The sequence below is a fragment of the Eubalaena glacialis genome, chromosome 5 (assembly GCF_028564815.1).
Source record: "Eubalaena glacialis isolate mEubGla1 chromosome 5, mEubGla1.1.hap2.+ XY, whole genome shotgun sequence".
Classification (NCBI taxonomy): domain Eukaryota; kingdom Metazoa; phylum Chordata; class Mammalia; order Artiodactyla; family Balaenidae; genus Eubalaena; species Eubalaena glacialis.
The window spans coordinates 94706554-94725942 of record NC_083720.1 but is presented as its reverse complement, the minus strand read 5'-3'; the positions used below and the strand labels follow the sequence as shown (position 1 = coordinate 94725942).

At 40.8% G+C, this 19389-nt stretch overlaps 1 protein-coding gene across 1 annotated transcript in view; it reads left to right on the top strand.

Annotated features, from left to right (window-relative positions):
• The window catches only part of SCARB2 (scavenger receptor class B member 2), a 72099-nt gene that overhangs the window by 10705 nt on the left and 42005 nt on the right, over positions 1-19389 (top strand). Inside the window, exon 2 of the mRNA XM_061192382.1 lies at positions 6649-6806. Within this exon, the coding sequence (XP_061048365.1) occupies positions 6649-6806 (158 nt within the window). The remainder of the gene's footprint in view (positions 1-6648; positions 6807-19389) is intronic.

The following is a 19389-nucleotide window of genomic DNA, read 5'->3' as shown; positions in this document are numbered from 1 at the left end:
ATATAAGTGAAATCATATAATATTTATCTTTCTCGGACTTACTTCGCTTAGTGTAATAATCTCAATCTCTAGGTCCATCCATGTTGCTGCAGCAAGTCCTTTCTCACTCTGAAGTTCTTCACACACTGTGACGCTTGTCAGGAAAAGCTGGCGAGGAACACTGTTACATCAACCGTCCTGACAATAATAGGAAAAGAAATACTGTACAGCCCAGTGTGGCGGGTGGAGGCCCTTGGCGCTTGTGAGGGAGAACTGACCACAGCTGAGGAGGCATCAGCCTTACCTCTGTTTTGCAAGGACAGAGGAAAAGCTAGATGAAGCTGGTTCTCTGTATCTCCTCCTTCTGCCTTCCCTTGGGGTCTGTTAATACATTTTGTAGAATCTGAGTTTCTTTCTTAGATTTTCACTTAAAAAAAAATGATAAGGGAACAGTTATTTTTTCTGCTTACAGAATTAGTTTACTTCTGTTGTAAAAAAAAATCCAAACAATGCAGAGAAACATCACAGAGAGAATGCAAGACCCTTCATAATCCTGTTCCATAGAGATAAATGCTATTAGACATTTAGTGTGGAGGCTTAGTGATTTTGAGGGTAACTAAAAGATTGAAATTGTAAAATTATCTATATATCACCCCCCTGGTTTCATGTTTGCATTTTATCTGCTAGTCTTGTCCACACTTAGGCATATTTTACATTGTCTGCTTTTACCATTTAACATACATTATGAACATGTTTCTTAGGTCTATGTAGTTTTTATAATTCTAATTGCTTTCTTCTCCAGCCTGTGAATTATCGTAATTCACTACGTCATTCTTGTCCTGTTCAACATTTTGGTTATTTCCGATTTTGTACTAATTCCTTGTTGTTTCAACCTAAACTGAATTTTATGTAGGGCTGGAAGAGAGAATCATGACTAAAGACTTTATTTTTTCCCCCTCTTTCATTGTTTAACATTTGTTGGGTTGTCTGTATTTGAGCAGACTCATGGAAGCGACATGATTCCTTTTTTTCTTCGGACTAAGTCCTGGAACCCTCTCATCCCCAACCTGAAGATGGTAAGAGTCAAGATCGCAGTCACCATTTATTGAGTATTTTGAGCATGGCCTGCGATAAGTGCTCTGCTGAATCTTCATTTAATCCTTACAACAGCCTTAGCCAAACCCTCCTTCCCACGTATGCCAGTGTAACCTTCTGAAACACCTCTTGCCTGTGTCAATGCAAAATAGGCAATGTGGCACAATAGTTAGGAGTGTCAAATAAAAAACAAATCTGATTGTAAAGGGGAAAAGACTTTGCAGTAGGGGCAAGGGGACTTGCATTAGGGAGAACCTCTGTGTGGTCTGCAGGGCCTCAAGGCTTAGCCAAAAGGGTTTTCCTTTTATAGGGAAGAGTTCATGGGGCTGGGAAGGAGGGAAACCTAACCAAAGTTTGGTTAACAAACATTTTTCCCCCCAGCTTTATTGAGGTATGATTGACAAATAAAAATTGTATATATTTCAGGTGTACAATGGGATGCTTGATATGCACCGTGAAATGATTACCACAGTCAAGCTAATTAATATATCCATAACCTCACGGAGTTAATTCTTTGTGTGTGTGGTGAGAACACTTGAGATCTATTCTCTTAGCAACTTTCAAGTGTACGATACAGTGTTGTTAACTATAGTCACCGTGCTGTACCAGCATTTCGCTCCTGTTGACCAGCGGGGTCAAGCTGTTCAGCTAATCATTATGAGGCAAAAAATGGGAATCTGGAGGGTCAGTGCCTAGCCTTGTCTTAGGTAAACAAGAGAGACATCTGTGAATCTAAGTCACATGGGGAAGGGTGTTTCTTTGCAGTCAACCATTTCCCGGAACACGGAAGCAGAGATTCCCGAACCATTACTGTTTTCCAGGGGCATGAGGCTCCGGTAAAATTCAGCATTGCCAGGAGCACAGGTTTGCAGTGAGTCCTGGGGTGGGAGGCTGGTTGCACCCTCTGCTAGCAAACCTTAGGCGTTCACCTAACCTCTCTGAGCTTTGGTCTCCTGAGGTGTAAAATGGGGAAGATGATTTCCCTCTTGTAGACTGTTAAGGGGATTAGATGAGATACAGTGGCAACATAATGCCTGGCTCTTGATAGTATCCTGCAGCTCAGAAACCTTCCATAACCCCTCCTTATATATCATATAAAATCTAGACTCCTGGGACCCCAACCCACCTCTCTAAATCAATCTCCCTACTCCCTAGAAAACCCACACCCAGTCACATCTAATACCGTCCCTCCTCTGTATCTTTTACTGTCTCATTCTCCACATCCACTCTTTCTGATTAAGCAGAGGGCTCCAGGAGAGATGGACATGGAACAGGCAGGGAGGAAGGGCTCACTCTGTCCAGCCAGACAGGATAGTCGAATCAACCCCAGCTATCCATAAGGAGTTGATAGTCGAATCAACCCCAGCTATCCATAAGGAGCCCACCCCCGTGACCTCCTCTGCTTGCCAAATTTTTATTCATTCTTCCTTGCTCACTTTAAGCACTACCTGTCTCCGTCTCAGTTCGTAGAATCCATTGTCTGAACACCACGGAGACCACTGCCTGGTATACTCATTGACCATTTCTTACGGGCTACTTTACATTGTTGATTATCTTGCATGTGTGAATTACCATCCCCCAAATAGAGGGTAAACTCCTGGAACACAGAAACCATATCTGTGTTGCTGGGTATCTCCTACCTGCAATGCCTGGCACAGACAGTGTTTGGATGATTTGCATGTATAGTTCTACACTTTGCAAGAAAACCATGGGTATAGCGCTGCTTTAAATAGTTGTTAGGAAAAGGGATCACAGAGACACACAGATTTTTCTTTCCACCCACAAAAGGAACTGGCTGCACTTAGCTCTTTAGCGTGCTGGGTCACCGATAAGACACACAAACTAATAGGTGCTAGATCTGTGTGTTTCTGATTCTAGTGAATCTGTATCTGAATTGCTTTCTCTGTATCTGAATGTGGCTGAAATGGCTAGGGAACAACCACTTCCTCTGGGTATACTTTAAAGGCTCCTTGGACTTGTAGCTGTCGAGCTGCTGTTATAGGGCCTTGACTGTGGCTTTGCCTTTGACTGATCATGCCTTTCTTCTGCTCTTCTCTGGTTGTCTCACATCAATTTCTTCTCTCCCAGCATCTTATAAGCAAAGTTGACGGAAAATATAGTTTTCTAGTACTATATTTTGTGGATTGAACCAATATTTCTCCAAAACCTGCATTGTCCTTGAGGAGTGGGGAGGAGTAAAGAAAAAAAAAAACACCCTACTTTTTTTTTTGTAGGTCAGCACCTTCTGTTTTGAGAAGCCAACTGTTAACCTAATATGTTCCAATATAATAGCTGCACTTTCCTTCTCATTTTTGGTTGCTAATATCGCTGCTTCATGTAGATTCCAATTAACCTCAATTTTTAGAAGATGTTTTCTGTCCTGAGCACTTTTTTTCCTGAGAAATTCCTATGTGTTATAGGGTTCAAAGGAAGGGATGATCCATCCAGTTAAGGGGAGGGTACTCAAGGAATTCATGGCGGAGGAGAAATGATTGCCCTGCCTTTTTCTGGAAATTTCTGGATAAGAAAAAGAGGTTCTTTTTTTTTTTTATGTATGTATGTATGTATGTATGTATTTATTTATTATTTGGTTGCACTGGGTCTTAGTTGCGGCAGGCGGGGTCCTTAGTTGTGGCATGCGAACTCTTAACTGCAGCATGTGTGTGGGATCTAGTTCCCTGACCAGGGATTGAACCCAGGCCCCCTGCATTGGGAGCATGGAGTCTTAACCACTGTGCCACCAGGGAAGTCCCAAAAAAGAGACTCATTTTAATGAAATCAGATGACTTTGAAGGTATCTGTGGGCCTTCAAAATCCTCTAGAAGACAAATAATTATTATATATGTGTTACATTTCTCATAGTTAACATACTGGTTTTAGGTAGGTTATATTCATGTTACTGAGCTGTTTCTAGGTGCTGTGTGTATACTTTATACCAGAGAAGCTCTACCATATAACTTGTATAACTAAAATGTGTAGTAGGTTTATACCCATTTTATTAAAATGTTGTATGCTGAGGTGGGGTGGGAGAGTGGAGAAAAGGAACACTGGGTTCCAGACCCAGTTCTGACATGAAGCAGCTGTACAACCTTGACCACAGGCCCTTGCTTACCCTGCCAGGGCCTCTGGGTTCCACCTGGTAAGCCTCTCCAGTTATGCTGCCCTCTCTCTCTCTCTGGGCCCGACTCTCTCCCTTGTTCCTCCTCAGATAGCTAAGACTCCTGTTTAGAAGATAAGATAAAAGACCACGAAACTCTTAAAAAACTGCCTAAAATGATCGGTTAGGCTGCTCTATGGCCAGGGCAGGGAGAGAGTAATGTGTGCAGGGGCAGGCGGGGAGGGCTTCACAAAGGAGAGAGTCTGAGCTGGACCCGGAGCTTGGAGGAAAGGGGTTTCGTGGTTTGTCTTTAAATTTTTCTATCTCAACAATCTGACCTCAACTCCCTAAATCAGTACTGGTAGTCAAGGCCAAGAATATTTCAATAATGTGTTGTTTGGCTAGAAATCTGATGATTAGATGTTCCGAACTGATGCCAAACCACAAAGAGTCCCCAGTTCTATGACATGGCTGACTCATGGATGTGAATTGACTTCCAGCCCTCCAGATGACTGTCTTTGCTTTGACAAGCTTAGGTTTTCTGCATCCATTTATTCCGGTGCCACTTTGTTTTTCCCTGCAGAGATTCTTGGGATATTTTCCATTGAATAATAGAGTTATATCATTAAGTTCCCTTGCAACATTGCTTCTATTAAATTGGAGGCCTGGACTACTAAAAATTGGCATCCTGTTGTGTTCTGTGTCACAGGATGTTTTAGCATGTGATTTCTGTCATGTTTTGAAGCGGTCCCTCTGTTGATTGTCATTCAAATCCTCACCGCTAGGGGAGTGACAGGTGATATCAGGGGATGCTTCTCTTGCATCTAGTTACTGTTTCACTAGTGGCCCTACATTGTCTTTATCAGCAGATCCCATTTTCCTCTTTTAAAAATTTTTCTCAGTGTTAATTTTTTTTATTCATTATAAAAATTCGGAAAATACAAAATCTCATCCAGGAGAAAATAACAATGATCCAAATTCCAACATGCATAGTTAGTCACTGTTTGCATTCTGGTTTATTTATTCTGTGTATGCTTTTATCCTTCTCGAGCACTTCAGTAATCTTAACTTTAAAAATGCAGTTTTTCTTTATTAACAAGTTAACTACTAGATATTAGCTTTCAGTCTATTAACTTTAGGTGCTGTATTAATCAGGCTACTCTTGCAATGCTGGATAACAAACAACCCCCAAATCTCAGTGGCTTATATAGTAACATGTACTCCATACTCCTTATGGCCAGGTTGGCTGCAATTTGAGCTTAGCTGGGTCAGCTGACTTAGGCTGGACTCCTGGCTTCATGTCTGGTCTACACATTACCATTTTAGGGCCTTGGCTGAAGGATCACCAACTACCTGGGACAGGGCAACAGAGGGTGACTGGTGGAAACTTGCCATGCCTCTTAAGGCCTCAGCTCGAAGTTGGTGCTTTGCCATTCCACTCACATTCTGTTAATCAAATCAAGTTACTTGCCACACCTGAAGTCTGTAGGGTGGGAAGGATACTCCTTCCATAGAGGGGCCATGGTGTATTAGTTTGCGAGAGCTGCCATAACAAATACCACAGACTGGGTGACTTGAACAACAGAAATTTATTGTCTCACAGTGTTCTGGATGCTAGAAGTCTGAGATCAAGGTGTCAACAGGGTTGATTTCTTCTGAGGCCTCAGTCATGTTGGATGACAGCCCACCCTAATGACTTCATTTAACCTTTAATTTCTCTTTAAAGAACCTATCTCCAAATACAGTCACATTCTGAGGTACTAGGGGTTAGGACTTCAATATATGAATTTTTTGGGGGAGGGGGGTGGCAGGGACACAATTTAGACCATAATCCATGGTAAGGGTGGGAAACAAAGGAAGGATTGTAGACAAAGAATACCCTAAGCACTTAACCTCAGTGTGGCTTAGCTTTCTCATCATTAAAACAGGAATATACAAACCTATGTTAGGGTTTTGTTAGGGATTAGATGAGAAAATGCATGTGAAGCCCCTGGTGGTGAAAGTGGTAGAGCTGGGTGTGGTTCTACCTCAAATGGAAGGACCAAAGTAACCTTCTGGGGCCTCTCTTCCTGGTCTCTCACATGGGCGAGCTGGGAGTGCATGGAGCTTCTCAGAGTGGCCTGACTTCCACGGAAGCTGTCTGATCAGTAGACTCTTTGTGACGAAGCAAATAAGGCCTTTCGGGTACTCAGACTGTGGGCTTGGTTTTGGTGACACCATGTTTCCACCCATGAGCTATGGCTCTAGCATCCTTTCTTTACCACAGATATTTATAGAAAACCTGTTATGGCTTCTGAGGGCTGTGGGCTTCATATTGGCGTAAGGCATGTCCCTGCTCCCAAGGGACAGCAGCTGAATGCCTGTGGAAAAAATAAGTGAGCCGGGAGGTCAAAGGACAGGGTGTCCCTCGTTCTGCCTCTGTGTTCAAAGCCAACTGCCTTACACTACGTAAATCCCCTTTTGGTTTTCTCCCCTAGAATATTGTGTTAAGGAATGGCTCGGAGACCTTTGAGTCCTGGAGGAAGCCCCCTCTGCCCGTGCACACCCAGTTCTATTTCTTCAATGTCACCAATCCAGAGGAGGTCCTCAGAGGGGAGACCCCTCGGTTGGAAGAAGTGGGACCCTACACCTACAGGTGAGTCCCGACCACCTCCCTGCCATACCAGCCAGAAGATGGAGCGACCCCCCGCTGTGGCCTGAGCCCCCGTCTCTTCCCACGAGCAGCCTCTGTGTGCTGCGTGGGGGGCACATGTTCCGGCTACAGTTGTCTGAAATGCTGCTGGTGTTTGGCCCACGTGTGTCAGTAGCTTTGTGGACCTGGCCAGTCTCAGCCTGTTTCGTTTAGAAACGCAGCTGCTTCCTCCTGAGGTGGCAGAATGTGGTTACTAAGCGACGGAGAGCTGCCCTCCACTCCCTACCCTTTTAAGGGCGTCCTGCGATTTTCTTTGGTGACTTTTAGGGTCTTTTCCTATTTCTCTCTGCCACATACCTAGTTTTAGACCAGTTCCTAGAATTCATTGTTGGTCTGGAGACAGGCCTTTCTGTCTCTTCTTTTTTTTCTAACTGAGGTATAGTTTACTTACAATGTTGTGTTATTTTCTGCTGTACAGCAAAGTGATGCAGTTATACATATGTATGTACATTCTTTTTTATATTCTTTTCCATTATGGTTTATCATGGGATAGTGAATATAGTTCCCTGTGCTACACAGTAGGACCTTGTTGTTTTTCTGTCTCTTCATATTCACTCCTTTTCCCACTCCTCCATGAGTACAAGAGATAACCAGGTGGCAGGGTGGGTTAGAGTCTTGGGCAGTGACCATCAATTCCAAACGCTGGGGGAGTTAGGAGCATTGCTTTAATCATTTTTTTGAAAAGATTAGTAGAGGGAGGTGCTGGGGGATCTTATAGTCAAAGTATTTTCCCCACTGTTGCCGTATCCCCGCAACCCACTAGGACAGTAAACTGCCCCACACGCCTTGCAGTCATCTTTCCAACAAAGTTTCTCCTTACCAAGTTTAAAAAAAAAAATAGTAGAGGAAGCAGACAGCGAGATCTTTCTTCTTCAGAACTGCTGCATGGTAAAAATGCCTCACAATTCTATCGTAACCGATTGCTCAATAAATGGTTGCCAACTGATTCATTTACTGTGAGTCAGCACTGTCTCAGCGCTGGCATTGAGAGATAAAAATCCCGGTCCCTGCCTCAGGTGCTCATGGTCTGACTCTGGAGTCGAATGACCTGTTGTGAACCTCACCTCTGCCACTTACTAGTCCTCCGTGCCTCAGTTTCCTTATCTATAAAGTGGGGATAAAAATAGGACATCCACCATGGGATTGTTATGAGGACTAAGTGAGTCAAGTATTTATAAAGTGCTTAGACTAGTGCCTGGCACAGAATTAACGCTAATTAAGTGTTTGATGTTATTATTACTCTTAGGGGATTGTCTTAGTCCGTTCTGTGGAAATCAATACCCAGAATTGTAAAGATGAGCTTTATCATTATATAGTAGAATTTTTAAAAATAAACAACACTTGGGTCCTCATTTTAAAAAGCATTTTTATACCTTTAATGCCTCGAGAAACTCCAGGTACTGGGTAGAACCAGCCCTGCATTTGAGGCTGTCCAGCTTGGTGACAATTAGAAGTTGAACCAGAATTAGGCTCTGAGCGTCCTGTTTGTTTGTTTTGCAGTTTTAACCCTTTTTATGGTGATTTAAAAAAAAAAAACCCACATAAGATGTACCATCTTGGGCTTCCCTGGTGACGCAGTGGTTAAGAATCCGCCTGCCAATGCAGGGGACACGGGTTCAAGCCCTGGTCCGGGAAGATCCCACATGCCGCGGGGCAACTAAGCCCGTGCGCCACAACTACTGAGCCTGCGAGCCACAACTACTGAAGCCTGCATGCCTAGAGCCTGTGCTCTGCAACAAGAGAAGCCACCGCAATGAGAAGCTCGCGCACTGCAACAAAGAGTAGCCCCCGTTCGCCACAACTAGAGAAAGCCCGCGTGCAGCAGCGAAGACCCAACGCAGCCAAAAATAAAATAATAAATTAATTAATTTAAAAAAAATTAAGAAAAAAAAAGATGTACCATCTTTACCATTTTTAAGTGCAGTTCAGTAGTGTTAAATATATTCACATTGTTGCAAAACAGACCTCCAGAACTTTTTCATCTTGCAGATCTGAAACTGTATAGCCATTAAATAACTCCTCTTTTCTCCCCACCCTCAGCCCCTAAGAACCAACGTTCTACTTTGTTTCTATGAATTTGATTGCTGTAGATATCTCATGTAAGTGGAATCATACAGTATTTGTCTTTTCCTGTTTTTGTTTTGTAACTAAATTCCTTCGGGCAAGACGGATGACTTCCTCCCTGCAAGAATAAGCTCGCCTGAGAACTAAAGAAAAACCCCAACAAACAGTCTTCCCTCTGGGTCTCCTGGGCCTGTTCCTGTGATCATTATCCTCATCTGAGAAAAAGGCATGGGTTCTAATCATAACCCAAGGAAACCCAATGTTCCATTAAGACACCTTCTGGGCCATTGTCTGCTGCCTTAATATGCTGTTGTAGATGTAGTCATGGGAATAAATAAATCCTAGAAGTAAAATAGCATCCAACTGTTACCATACTCCCTGCATGTTCCCATCTTAGAGGGACCTAAACTAACTCCTGAGGGAAGCCTGGGAACATCTCACAAGGGTCCTTAACCCTTGATCCATGGATCCCTAAGGGGTCATGGATAGAACTCAAGGTGGTCTGTGACTTGGGGGGAAAAATTACAGTTCATTTTCATTAACCACTCACTAAAATTTAGCATTTCCTTTGAGTATAAATGTAGGCAACAAATCACAGCAGTGTTAGCAGTACCGTGGCTTCACCACTAATGGAAACACAGATATCGTTGTGTCTCATGATAGCTGTTGCTCAAAATATCATTCATGTTCATAAATACTTCAAAATTACCATAATTGTGGACTTCCCTGGTGGCGCGGTGGTTAAGAATCCGCCTGCCAGTGCAGGGGACACGGGTTCCAGCCCTGGTCCGGGAAGATCCCACATGCCGCGGAGCAGCTAAGCCTGTGCGCCACAACTACTGAGCCTGCGCTCTAGAGCCCACGAACCACAACTACTGAGCCCATGTGCCGCAGCTACTGAAGCCCGAGTGCCTAGAGCCCGTGCGCCGCAACAAGAGAAGCCACCGCAATGAGAAGCCCGTGCACCAAAACAAAGAGTAGCCCCCGCTCACCTCAACTAGAGAAAGCCCGCGCGCAGCAACGAAGACCCAACGCAGCCAAAAAAAAAAAAAAAAAATTACAGTAATTGTTAGACCTGCTGCTACATCTTATTTAAAGTGTCAATAAAGAAGCACACATATTGCCATATCACAGATTTTTACAGTGACACCTGTATTTCAGTCATTGGTTTCCTTTGTAATCCTGGGTATTTTATTTTCTGTATGTAAAGACATTTATCTGAGAAAGGATCTACCAGGCTGCCACAGGGCCCAAGGCACAGCGAAGGTAAGAATCCCAAGAGCAGATCCTGTAGGTTGGAAGGCAGATTGGTCACTCACTGATATTTCATTTTTGCCCCATGAGTTTTCCTGCCTCCGGTTTTCACCCTGCCCTGGTCTCTCCCATTTCACTGCCACAGTGATCTTCCAAAGCACACAGCTGACATTTCCTTTCCTTCCCTGCTCAGGGTCCTAGTGACTCTCCCTGTGTGATGTTCAAGGCCTGAGCACCCCGGCTTCTTCTGTATATATAGCCTCTTCGTTTGATTTTAATTTAATTTTTTGGCACTCTCAACCTAGAATTTTATTCTCCAACCAGAGCTAATTCTATGCTATAACCAGAACTGTCCAACAGAAATTTAATATGAGTGTCAACTTAAAAAAAAACGCGCAAGGATTAACCAAGATGGCGGAGTAGAAGGACGTGCTCTCACTCCCTCTTGCGAGAAAACCAGAATCACAACTGGCTGCTGGACAATCATCGACAGGAAGACACTGGACTTCACCAAGGAGGATACCCCACGTCCAAGGACAGAGGAGAAGCCACAGTGAGATGGTAGGAGGGGCGCAATCAGAGTAAAATCAAATCCCATAACTGCTGGGTGGGTGACTCACAGACTGGCGAGCACTTATACCACAGAAGTCCACCCACTGGAGTGAAAGTTCTGAGCCCCACGTCAGGCTTCCCAACCTGGGGGTCCGGCAACGGGAGGAGGAATTCATAGAGAATCAGACTTTGAAGCCTAGTGGGAATTGATTGCAGGACTTCGACAGGACTGGGGGAAACAGAGAACCCACTCTTGGAGGGCGTACACAAAATAGTGTGTGCATCGGGACCCAGGGGAAGGAGCAGTGACCCTGGGGGAGACTGAACCAGATATAACTGCTGGTGTTGGGGGGTCTCCTGCAGAGGCGGGGGCTGGCTCTGTTTCACCGTGGGGACAAGGACACTGGCAGCGGAGGTTCTGGGAAGTACTCCTTGGCGTGAGCCCTCCCAGAGTCTGCCATTAGCCCCACCAAAGAGCCCGGGTAGGCTCCAGTGTTGGGTTGCCTCAGGCAAAACAACCAACAGGGAGGGAACCCAGCGCCACCCAGCAACAGTCAAGTGGATTAAAGTTTTACAGAGCTCTGACCGCCACAGCAACAGTTAGCTCTACCCACCTCCAGAGCCTCCCATCAAGCCTCTTAGATAGCCTCAACCACCAGAGGGCAGACAGCAGAAGCAAGAAAAACTACAGTCCTGCAGCCTGTGGAACAGAAACCACATTTACAGAAAGATAGACAAGATGAAAAGGCAGAGGGCTATATACCAGATGAAGAAACAAGAAAAAACCCCAGAAAAACAACTAAATGAAGTGGAGATAGGCAACCTTCCAGAAAAAGAATTCAGAATAATGATAGTGAAGATGATCCAGGACCTTGGAATAAGAATGGAGGCAAAGATTGAGAAGATGCAAGAAATGATTAACAAAGACCTAGAAGAATTAAAGAACAAACAAACAGAGATGACCAATACAATAACTGAAATGAAAACTACACTAGAAGGAATCAATAGTAGAATAACTGAGGCAGAAGAACGGATAAGTGACCTGGAAGACAGAATGGTGGAATTCACTGCTGCGGAACAGACTAAAGAAAAAAGAATGAAAAGAAATGAAGACAGCCTAAGAGACCTCTGGGACAACATTAAACGCAACAACATTCGCATTATAGGGGTCCCAGAAGGAGAAGAGAGAGAGAAAGGACCAGAGAAAATATTTGAAGAGATTATAGTGGAAAACTTCCCTAACATGGGAAAGGAAATAGCCACCCAAGTCCAGGAAGCGCAGAGAGTCCCATACAGGATAAACCCAAGGAGAAGCACGCCGAGACACATAGTAATCAAAGTGGCAAAAATTAAAGACAAAGAAAAATTATTGAAAGCAGCAAGGGAAAAACGACAAATAACATACAAGGGAGCTCCCATAAGGTTAACAGCTGATTTGTCAGCAGAAACTCTACAAGCCAGAAGGGAGTGGCATGATATACTTCAAGTGATGAAAGGGAAGAACCTACAACCAAGATTACTCTACCTGGCAAGGATCTCATTTAGATTTGATGGAGAAATCAAAAGCTTTACAGACAAGCAAAAGCTAAGAGAATTCAGCACCACCAAACCAGCTCTACAACAAATGTTAAAGGAACTTCTCTAAGTGGGAAACACAAGAGAAGAAAAGGACCTACAAAAACAAACCCAAAACAATTAAGAAAATGGTCATAGGAACATACATATCGATAATTACCTTAAACGTGAATGGATTAAATGCTCCAACCAAAAGACACAGGCTTGCTGAATGGATACCAAAACAAGACCCATCTATATGCTGTCTACAAGAGACCCACTTTAGACCTAGGGACACATACAGACTGAAAGTGAGGGGATGGAAAAAGATATTCCATGCAAATGGAAATCAAAAGAAAGCTGGAGTAGCTATACTCATATCAGATAAAATAGACTTTAAAATAAAGAATGTTACAAGAGACAAGGAAGGACACTACATAATGATCAAGGGATCAATCCAAGAAGAAGATATAACAATTATAAATATATATGCACCCAACATAGGAGCACCTCATTACATAAGGCAATTGCTAACAGCTATAAAACAGTAAATCAATAGTAACACAATAATAATGGGGGACTTTAACACGTCACTCACACCAATGGACAGATCATCCAAAATGAAAATAAATAAGGAAACAGAAGCTTTAAATGACACAATAGACCAGATAGATTTAATTGATATTTATAGGACATTCCATCCAAAAACAGCAGATTACACGTTCTTCTCAAGTGCGCACGGAACATTCTCCAGGATAGATCACATCTTGGGTCACAAATCAAGCCTCAGTAAATTTAAGAAAATTGAAATCATATCAAGCATCTTTTCTGACCACAACGCTATGAGATTAGAAATGAATTACAGGGGAAAAAGCATAAAAAACACAAACACATGGAGGCTAAACAATACGTTACTAAATAACCAAGAGATTACTGAAGAAATCAAAGAGGAAATCAAAAAATACCTAGAGACAAATGACAATGAAAACACGACAACCCAAAACCTATGGGATGCTGCAAAAGCAGTTCTAAGAGGGAAGTTTATAGCTATACAAGCCTACCTAAAGAAACAAGAAAAATCTCAAGTAAACAATCTAACCTTACACCTAAAGAAACTAGAGAAAGAAGAACAAACAAAACCCAAAGTTAGCAGAAGGAAAGAAATCATAAAGATCAGAGCAGAAATAAATGAAATAGAAACAAAGAAAACAATAGCAAAGCTCAATAAAACTAAAAGCTGGTTCTTTGAGAAGATAAACAAAATTGATAAGCCATTAGCCAGACTCATCAAGAAAAAGAGGGAGAGGACTCAAATCAATAAAATCAGAAATGAAAAAGGAGAAGTTACAACAGACACCGCAGAAATACAAAGCATCCTAAGAGACTACTACAAGCAACTTTATGCCAATAAAATGGACAACCTGGAAGAAATGGACAAATTCTTAGAAAGGTATAACCTTCCAAGACTGAACCAGGAAGAAGCAGAAAATATGAACAGACCAATCACAAGTAATGAAATTGAAACTGTGATTAAAAATCTTCCAACAAACAAAAGTCCAGGACCAGATGGCTTCACAGGTGAATTCTATCAAACATTTAGAGAAGAGCTAACACCTATCCTTCTCAAACTCTTCCAAAAAATTGCAGAGGAAGGAACACTCCCAAACTCATTCTATGAGGCCACCATCACCCTGATACCAAAACCAGACAAAGACACTACAAAAAAAGAAAATTACAGACCAATATCACTGATGAATATAGATGCAAAAATCCTCAACAAAATACTAGCAAACAGAATCCAACAACACATTAAAAGGATCATACACCACGATCAAGTGGGATTTATCCCAGGGATGCAAGGATTCTTCAATATACGCAAATCAATCAATGTGATACACCATATTAACAAATTGAAGAATAAAAACCATATGATCATCTCAATAGATGCAGAAAAAGCTTTTGACAAAATTCAACACCCATTTATGATAAAAACTCTCCAGAAAGTAGGCATAGATGGAACCTACCTCAACATAATAAAGGCCATATATGACAAACCCACAGCAAACATCATTCTCAACGGTGAAAAACTGAAAGCATTTCCTCTAAGATCAGGAACGAGACAAGGATGTCCACTCTCACCACTATTATTCAACATAGTTCTGGAAGTCCTAGCCACGGCAATCAGAGAAGAAAAAGAAATAAAAGGAATACAAATTGGAAAAGAAGAAATAAAACTGTCACTGTTTGCAGATGACATGATACTATACATAGAGAATCCTAAAACTGCCACCAGAAAACTGCTAGAGCTAATTAATGAATATGGTAAAGTTGCAGGATACAAAATTAATGCACAGAAATCTCTTGCATTCCTATACACTAATGATGAAAAATCTGAAAGAGAAATTATGGAAACACTCCCATTTACCATTGCAACAAAAAGAATAAAATACCTAGGAATAAACCTACCTAGGGAGACAAAAGACCTGTATGCAGAAAACTATAAGACACTGATGAAAGAAATTAAAGATGATACCAACAGATGGAGAGATATACCATGTTCTTGGATTGGAAGAATCAACATTGTGAAAATGACTATACTACCCAAAGCAATCTACAGATTCAATGCAATCCCTATCAAATTACCAATGGCATTTTTTACAGAGCTAGAAAAAATCATCTTAAAATTTGTATGGAGACACAAAAGACCCCGAATAGCCAAAGCAGTCTTGAGGGAAAAAAACGGAGCTGGAGGAATCAGACTCCCTGACTTCAGACTATACTACAAAGCTACAGTAATCAAGACAATATGGTACTGGCACAAAAACAGAAACATAGATCAATGGAACAAGATAGAAAGCCCAGAGATAAACCCACGCACCTATGGTCAACTAATCTATGACAAAGGAGGCAAAGATATACGATGGAGAAAAGACAGTCTCTTCAATAAGTGGTGCTGGGAAAACTGGACAGCTACATGTAAAAGAATGAAATTATAATACTCCCTAACACCATACACAAAAATAAACTCAAAATGGATTACAGACCTAAATGTAAGACTGGACACTATAAAACTCTTAGAGGAAAACATAGGAAGAACACTCTTTGACATAAATCACAGCAAGATCTTTTTTGATCCACCTCCTAGAGTAATGGAAATAAAAACAAAAATAAACAAATGGGACCTAATGAAACTTCAAAGCTTTTGCACAGCAAAGGAAACCATAAACAAGACCAAAAGACAACCCTCAGAATGGGAGAAAATATTTGCAAACGAATCAACGGACAAAGGATTAATCTCCAAAATATATAAACAGCTCATTCAGCTCAATATTAAAGAAACAAACACCCCAATCCAAAAATGGGCAGAAGACCTAAATAGACATTTCTCCAAAGAAGACATACAGACGGCCAAGAAGCACATGAAAGGATGCTCAACATCACTAATTATTAGAGAAATGCAAATCAAAACTACAATGAGGTATCACCTCACACCAATTAGAATGGGCATCATCAGAAAATCTACAAACAACAAATGCTGGAGAGGGTGTGGAGAAAAGGGAACCCTCTTGCACTGTTGGTGGGAGTGTAAATTGATACAGCCACTATGGAGAACAATATGGAGGTTCCTTAAAAAACTAAAAATAGAATTACCATATGACCCAGCAATCCCACTACTGGGCATATACCCAGAGAAAACCGTAATTCAAAAAGACACATGCACCCGAATGTTCATTGCAGCACTATTTACAATAGCCAGGTCATGGAAGCAACCTAAATGCCCATCAACAGACGAATGGATAAAGAAGTTGTGGTACATATATACAATGGAATATTACTTAGCCATAAAAAGGAACGAAATTGAGTCATTTGTTGAGACGTGGATGAATCTAGAGACTGTCATACAGAGTGAAGTAAGTCAGAAAGAGAAAAACAAATATCGTATATTAACGCATGTATGTGGAACCTAGAAAAATGGTACAGATGAGCCGGTTTGCAGGGCAGAAGTTGAGACACAGATGTAGAGAACAGACATATGGACACCAAGGGGGGAAAACTGCGGTGGGGTGGGGATGGTGGTGTGCTGAATTGGGCGATTGGGATTGACATGTATACACTGATGTGTATAAAATTGATGACTAATAAGAACCTGCAGTATAAACAAACAAACAAAACAACTAATACTAAACTTTCATTGGGTTATTTGTATGGAAATATGTTAATATAAATGTTTCAGACATTAAAAAAAAAAAAAAAAAAACGCGCAACATAAGAGCTGTGAATTGAGTTTATTCTGTGTCTTATGGAGGACTACAGCCTGAGAGACAGCCTCTCAGATAGCTCTGAGAAACTGTTCCAAAGAGGTAAGGAAGGGGAACTTCCCTGGCAGTCCAGTGGTTAAGACTCCGTGCTTCCAATGCAGGGGGCACGGGTTGGATCCCTGGTCAGGGAACTAAGATCACATGCCACTCGGTGCAGCAGAAAAAAAAAAAAGAGGTAAGGAAGGAGTCAGAATATATATGAATTTTTTTTGCAGGAAAAACACGTAGTCAAAACATCAAAAGATTACTTCTAATCACAAAAACAGACATCTCAAGTTAATGATCTTAGTGCTTTTCTGTGTATGGGAAGATGCAAGAATCTGAGGTCTTTGAAATATTTCCTTAGGTATGTACCTTAATTATCTAGGTGCTGGTATCCATAGCACAAGATGCTTCCTGTTTTTCTCCATCCTGAATTCCCTTCAGGCTCACTTTTGGTGGGCAACTGCAGGGGCTAATGGCTTGATCCTATAGAACTAAAAGGGCAAGCAACATCTTTTTTTGTTTACAGTGCCCCACGTTGGTCATAAATTTGACCAAGGCTTGGGAGGCATTTCATGACCAATTTGTCCCACAGCCTTAGGAATGCTTATTCCCAGATCAGGCAAGGATCTTAGTGATAGGCTATTCATATGCTATAACTGGCTTAGGCCCTATTAACAACCTAAACAACCTAAAATCCTCTGGATCTTCTGTTTTACTACTCTATTATGATCCAGGAAATGTTTTCCCCTTGTTGTTTCTTCCCATATTTAAAGTTGCACTATTACAATTAACTTTATCTGTATATATGTGATATATATGTGATCATATATATATATGTGTGATCAATTGCCTCAAGATATTTAGCCATCATTAATTTTGTTGGAGGCCTGGTTACACATCAGGTAATGCAGGATACAACAATCTTATAAAATAGAATATAAGTAATATAACGAGTAACATTAATAAGATAGTATAGCAGAGAGACAAAAAGTATAAATAGTTTGAAAACAACAAAGAGAGAACAAATTAAAACAATGGTTAGTATAACTAGTTGTAATCTGGATCTCAATAAGCCATCAAGTCCAGAGGGGAGCCAGTTAGAGAAGCCAAATTCTGGAGAGATTAGGTAGAGAGAAAAAGATAAATGTTTCATCTTCATTTGCAGAGGTATACTTCATCAACTTGCCACATATCATAGCATAAGAGGAAAGGTTTTCTGGAACACAAAGATTAAAAGCCAGTATATTTAAGAAAAAAATCATAAGATTATAAATCATATTTATCAGTTCATTAAGTTCCGTATAATTAATTCTTGTTGATCTTGATAAACGCATCAGGTTTTCTATTAGAGTTTTATAATTTCTTACCCAGTTCAGTGGTATGATCTAAAAGTCATCAGAAACCTATATTTGTCAAAAAATCCTTTTTATGAATCTTCTTGAAGATTTTCATTTTTGTAAAAGCATCAGAGTAAAACAATGACTGTCTATAAATAACAAAAGACTTAAAATGGCGTGGTTAAAGATTTGATTACAGTGCAGTTGACAAAGCAACTTGGTTATTTCTGTGACAATACAACATTTTAAGGAATAATTAGAATCATAACTGATAATATTTTACTAGGACATATCAGGTTGTTAAGAATTCCATTTAATTTCTAGAATATATATGTTAATGACATTTACCCATGCAATATAACCTAAGAAGGTTTATCACCACTTATTTGACAATGTTTCCTATGTAATTTAACATATCAAATAAACCTAATTAGTTTAATGTCTCTTTTGAGGATGCTTTGGGATCTCTCTGAAGCATCCGAAAGTTAGCTACAGGTCAAAAGGACTTCATTTAGAACTGACTTGGGGAAGTTTGTCGAAGATATCAAAAGGTTTAAAACACTTGGTCATATAGAATCATAGGTCACTGTGAAACAATACTTATTTACTTCACCCAAATGACAAAAGATTTTAAAGGCAAATATAGAATGTTACAACAGATCACTTAAAAGGTAGAGAAACTTTTTATAATCTGTTATCAAAAGCAGATCAATATTCTAAGAAAACTTTGTTCTCTTAACACAGAGAAAAAAACAAATTCTAGTATTGTACCAGCTTACTTTTTTTTTTTTCAGCTTACTTTTAATGTTAAAATTTATTTACTCAATTAAATTTTATTTTAATCCTAGCCAGTCCTGACCATGTACAAAACTTTTTCTTTGCAGGGTTTCTTTCCCACAAAACTTCTAAAACTTTCTTTTTTATCTTCAGGTTTTGTCCTATGCCTTCCTTTTCTTTCTCTCTCTCCAGGACAAAATTACCTTCTTTTCCCTTAACAAAATGCATTTCCATTCCGTATTCCGTATAAGGAAGATGTTTTCCTTATTAATTTTAGTAGTTTTAATTACATACGTTAATTAGAATGCTTAACCTTGAAAACCTTAATTTCTTTCTCCAAAGAATACATACAGATGGCCAACAGGCACATGGCAAGATGCTCAACATGGCTAATTATTAGAGAAATGCAAATCAAAACTACAGTGAGGTCAAAATGGCCATCATCACAAAGTCTACAAATAATAAATGCTGGAGAGGGTGAGAGAAAAGGGAACCCTCCTTTGCTGTTGGTGGGAATATAAATTGGTGTAGCCACTATGGAAAACAGTATGGAGGCTCCTTAAAAAACTAAAAATAGAGCTACTGTATGATCCAACAATCCCACTCCTGGGCATATATCTGAAAAAGATGAAAACTCTAATTCAAAAAGATACATGTACCCCAATGTTCACGGCAGCACTATTT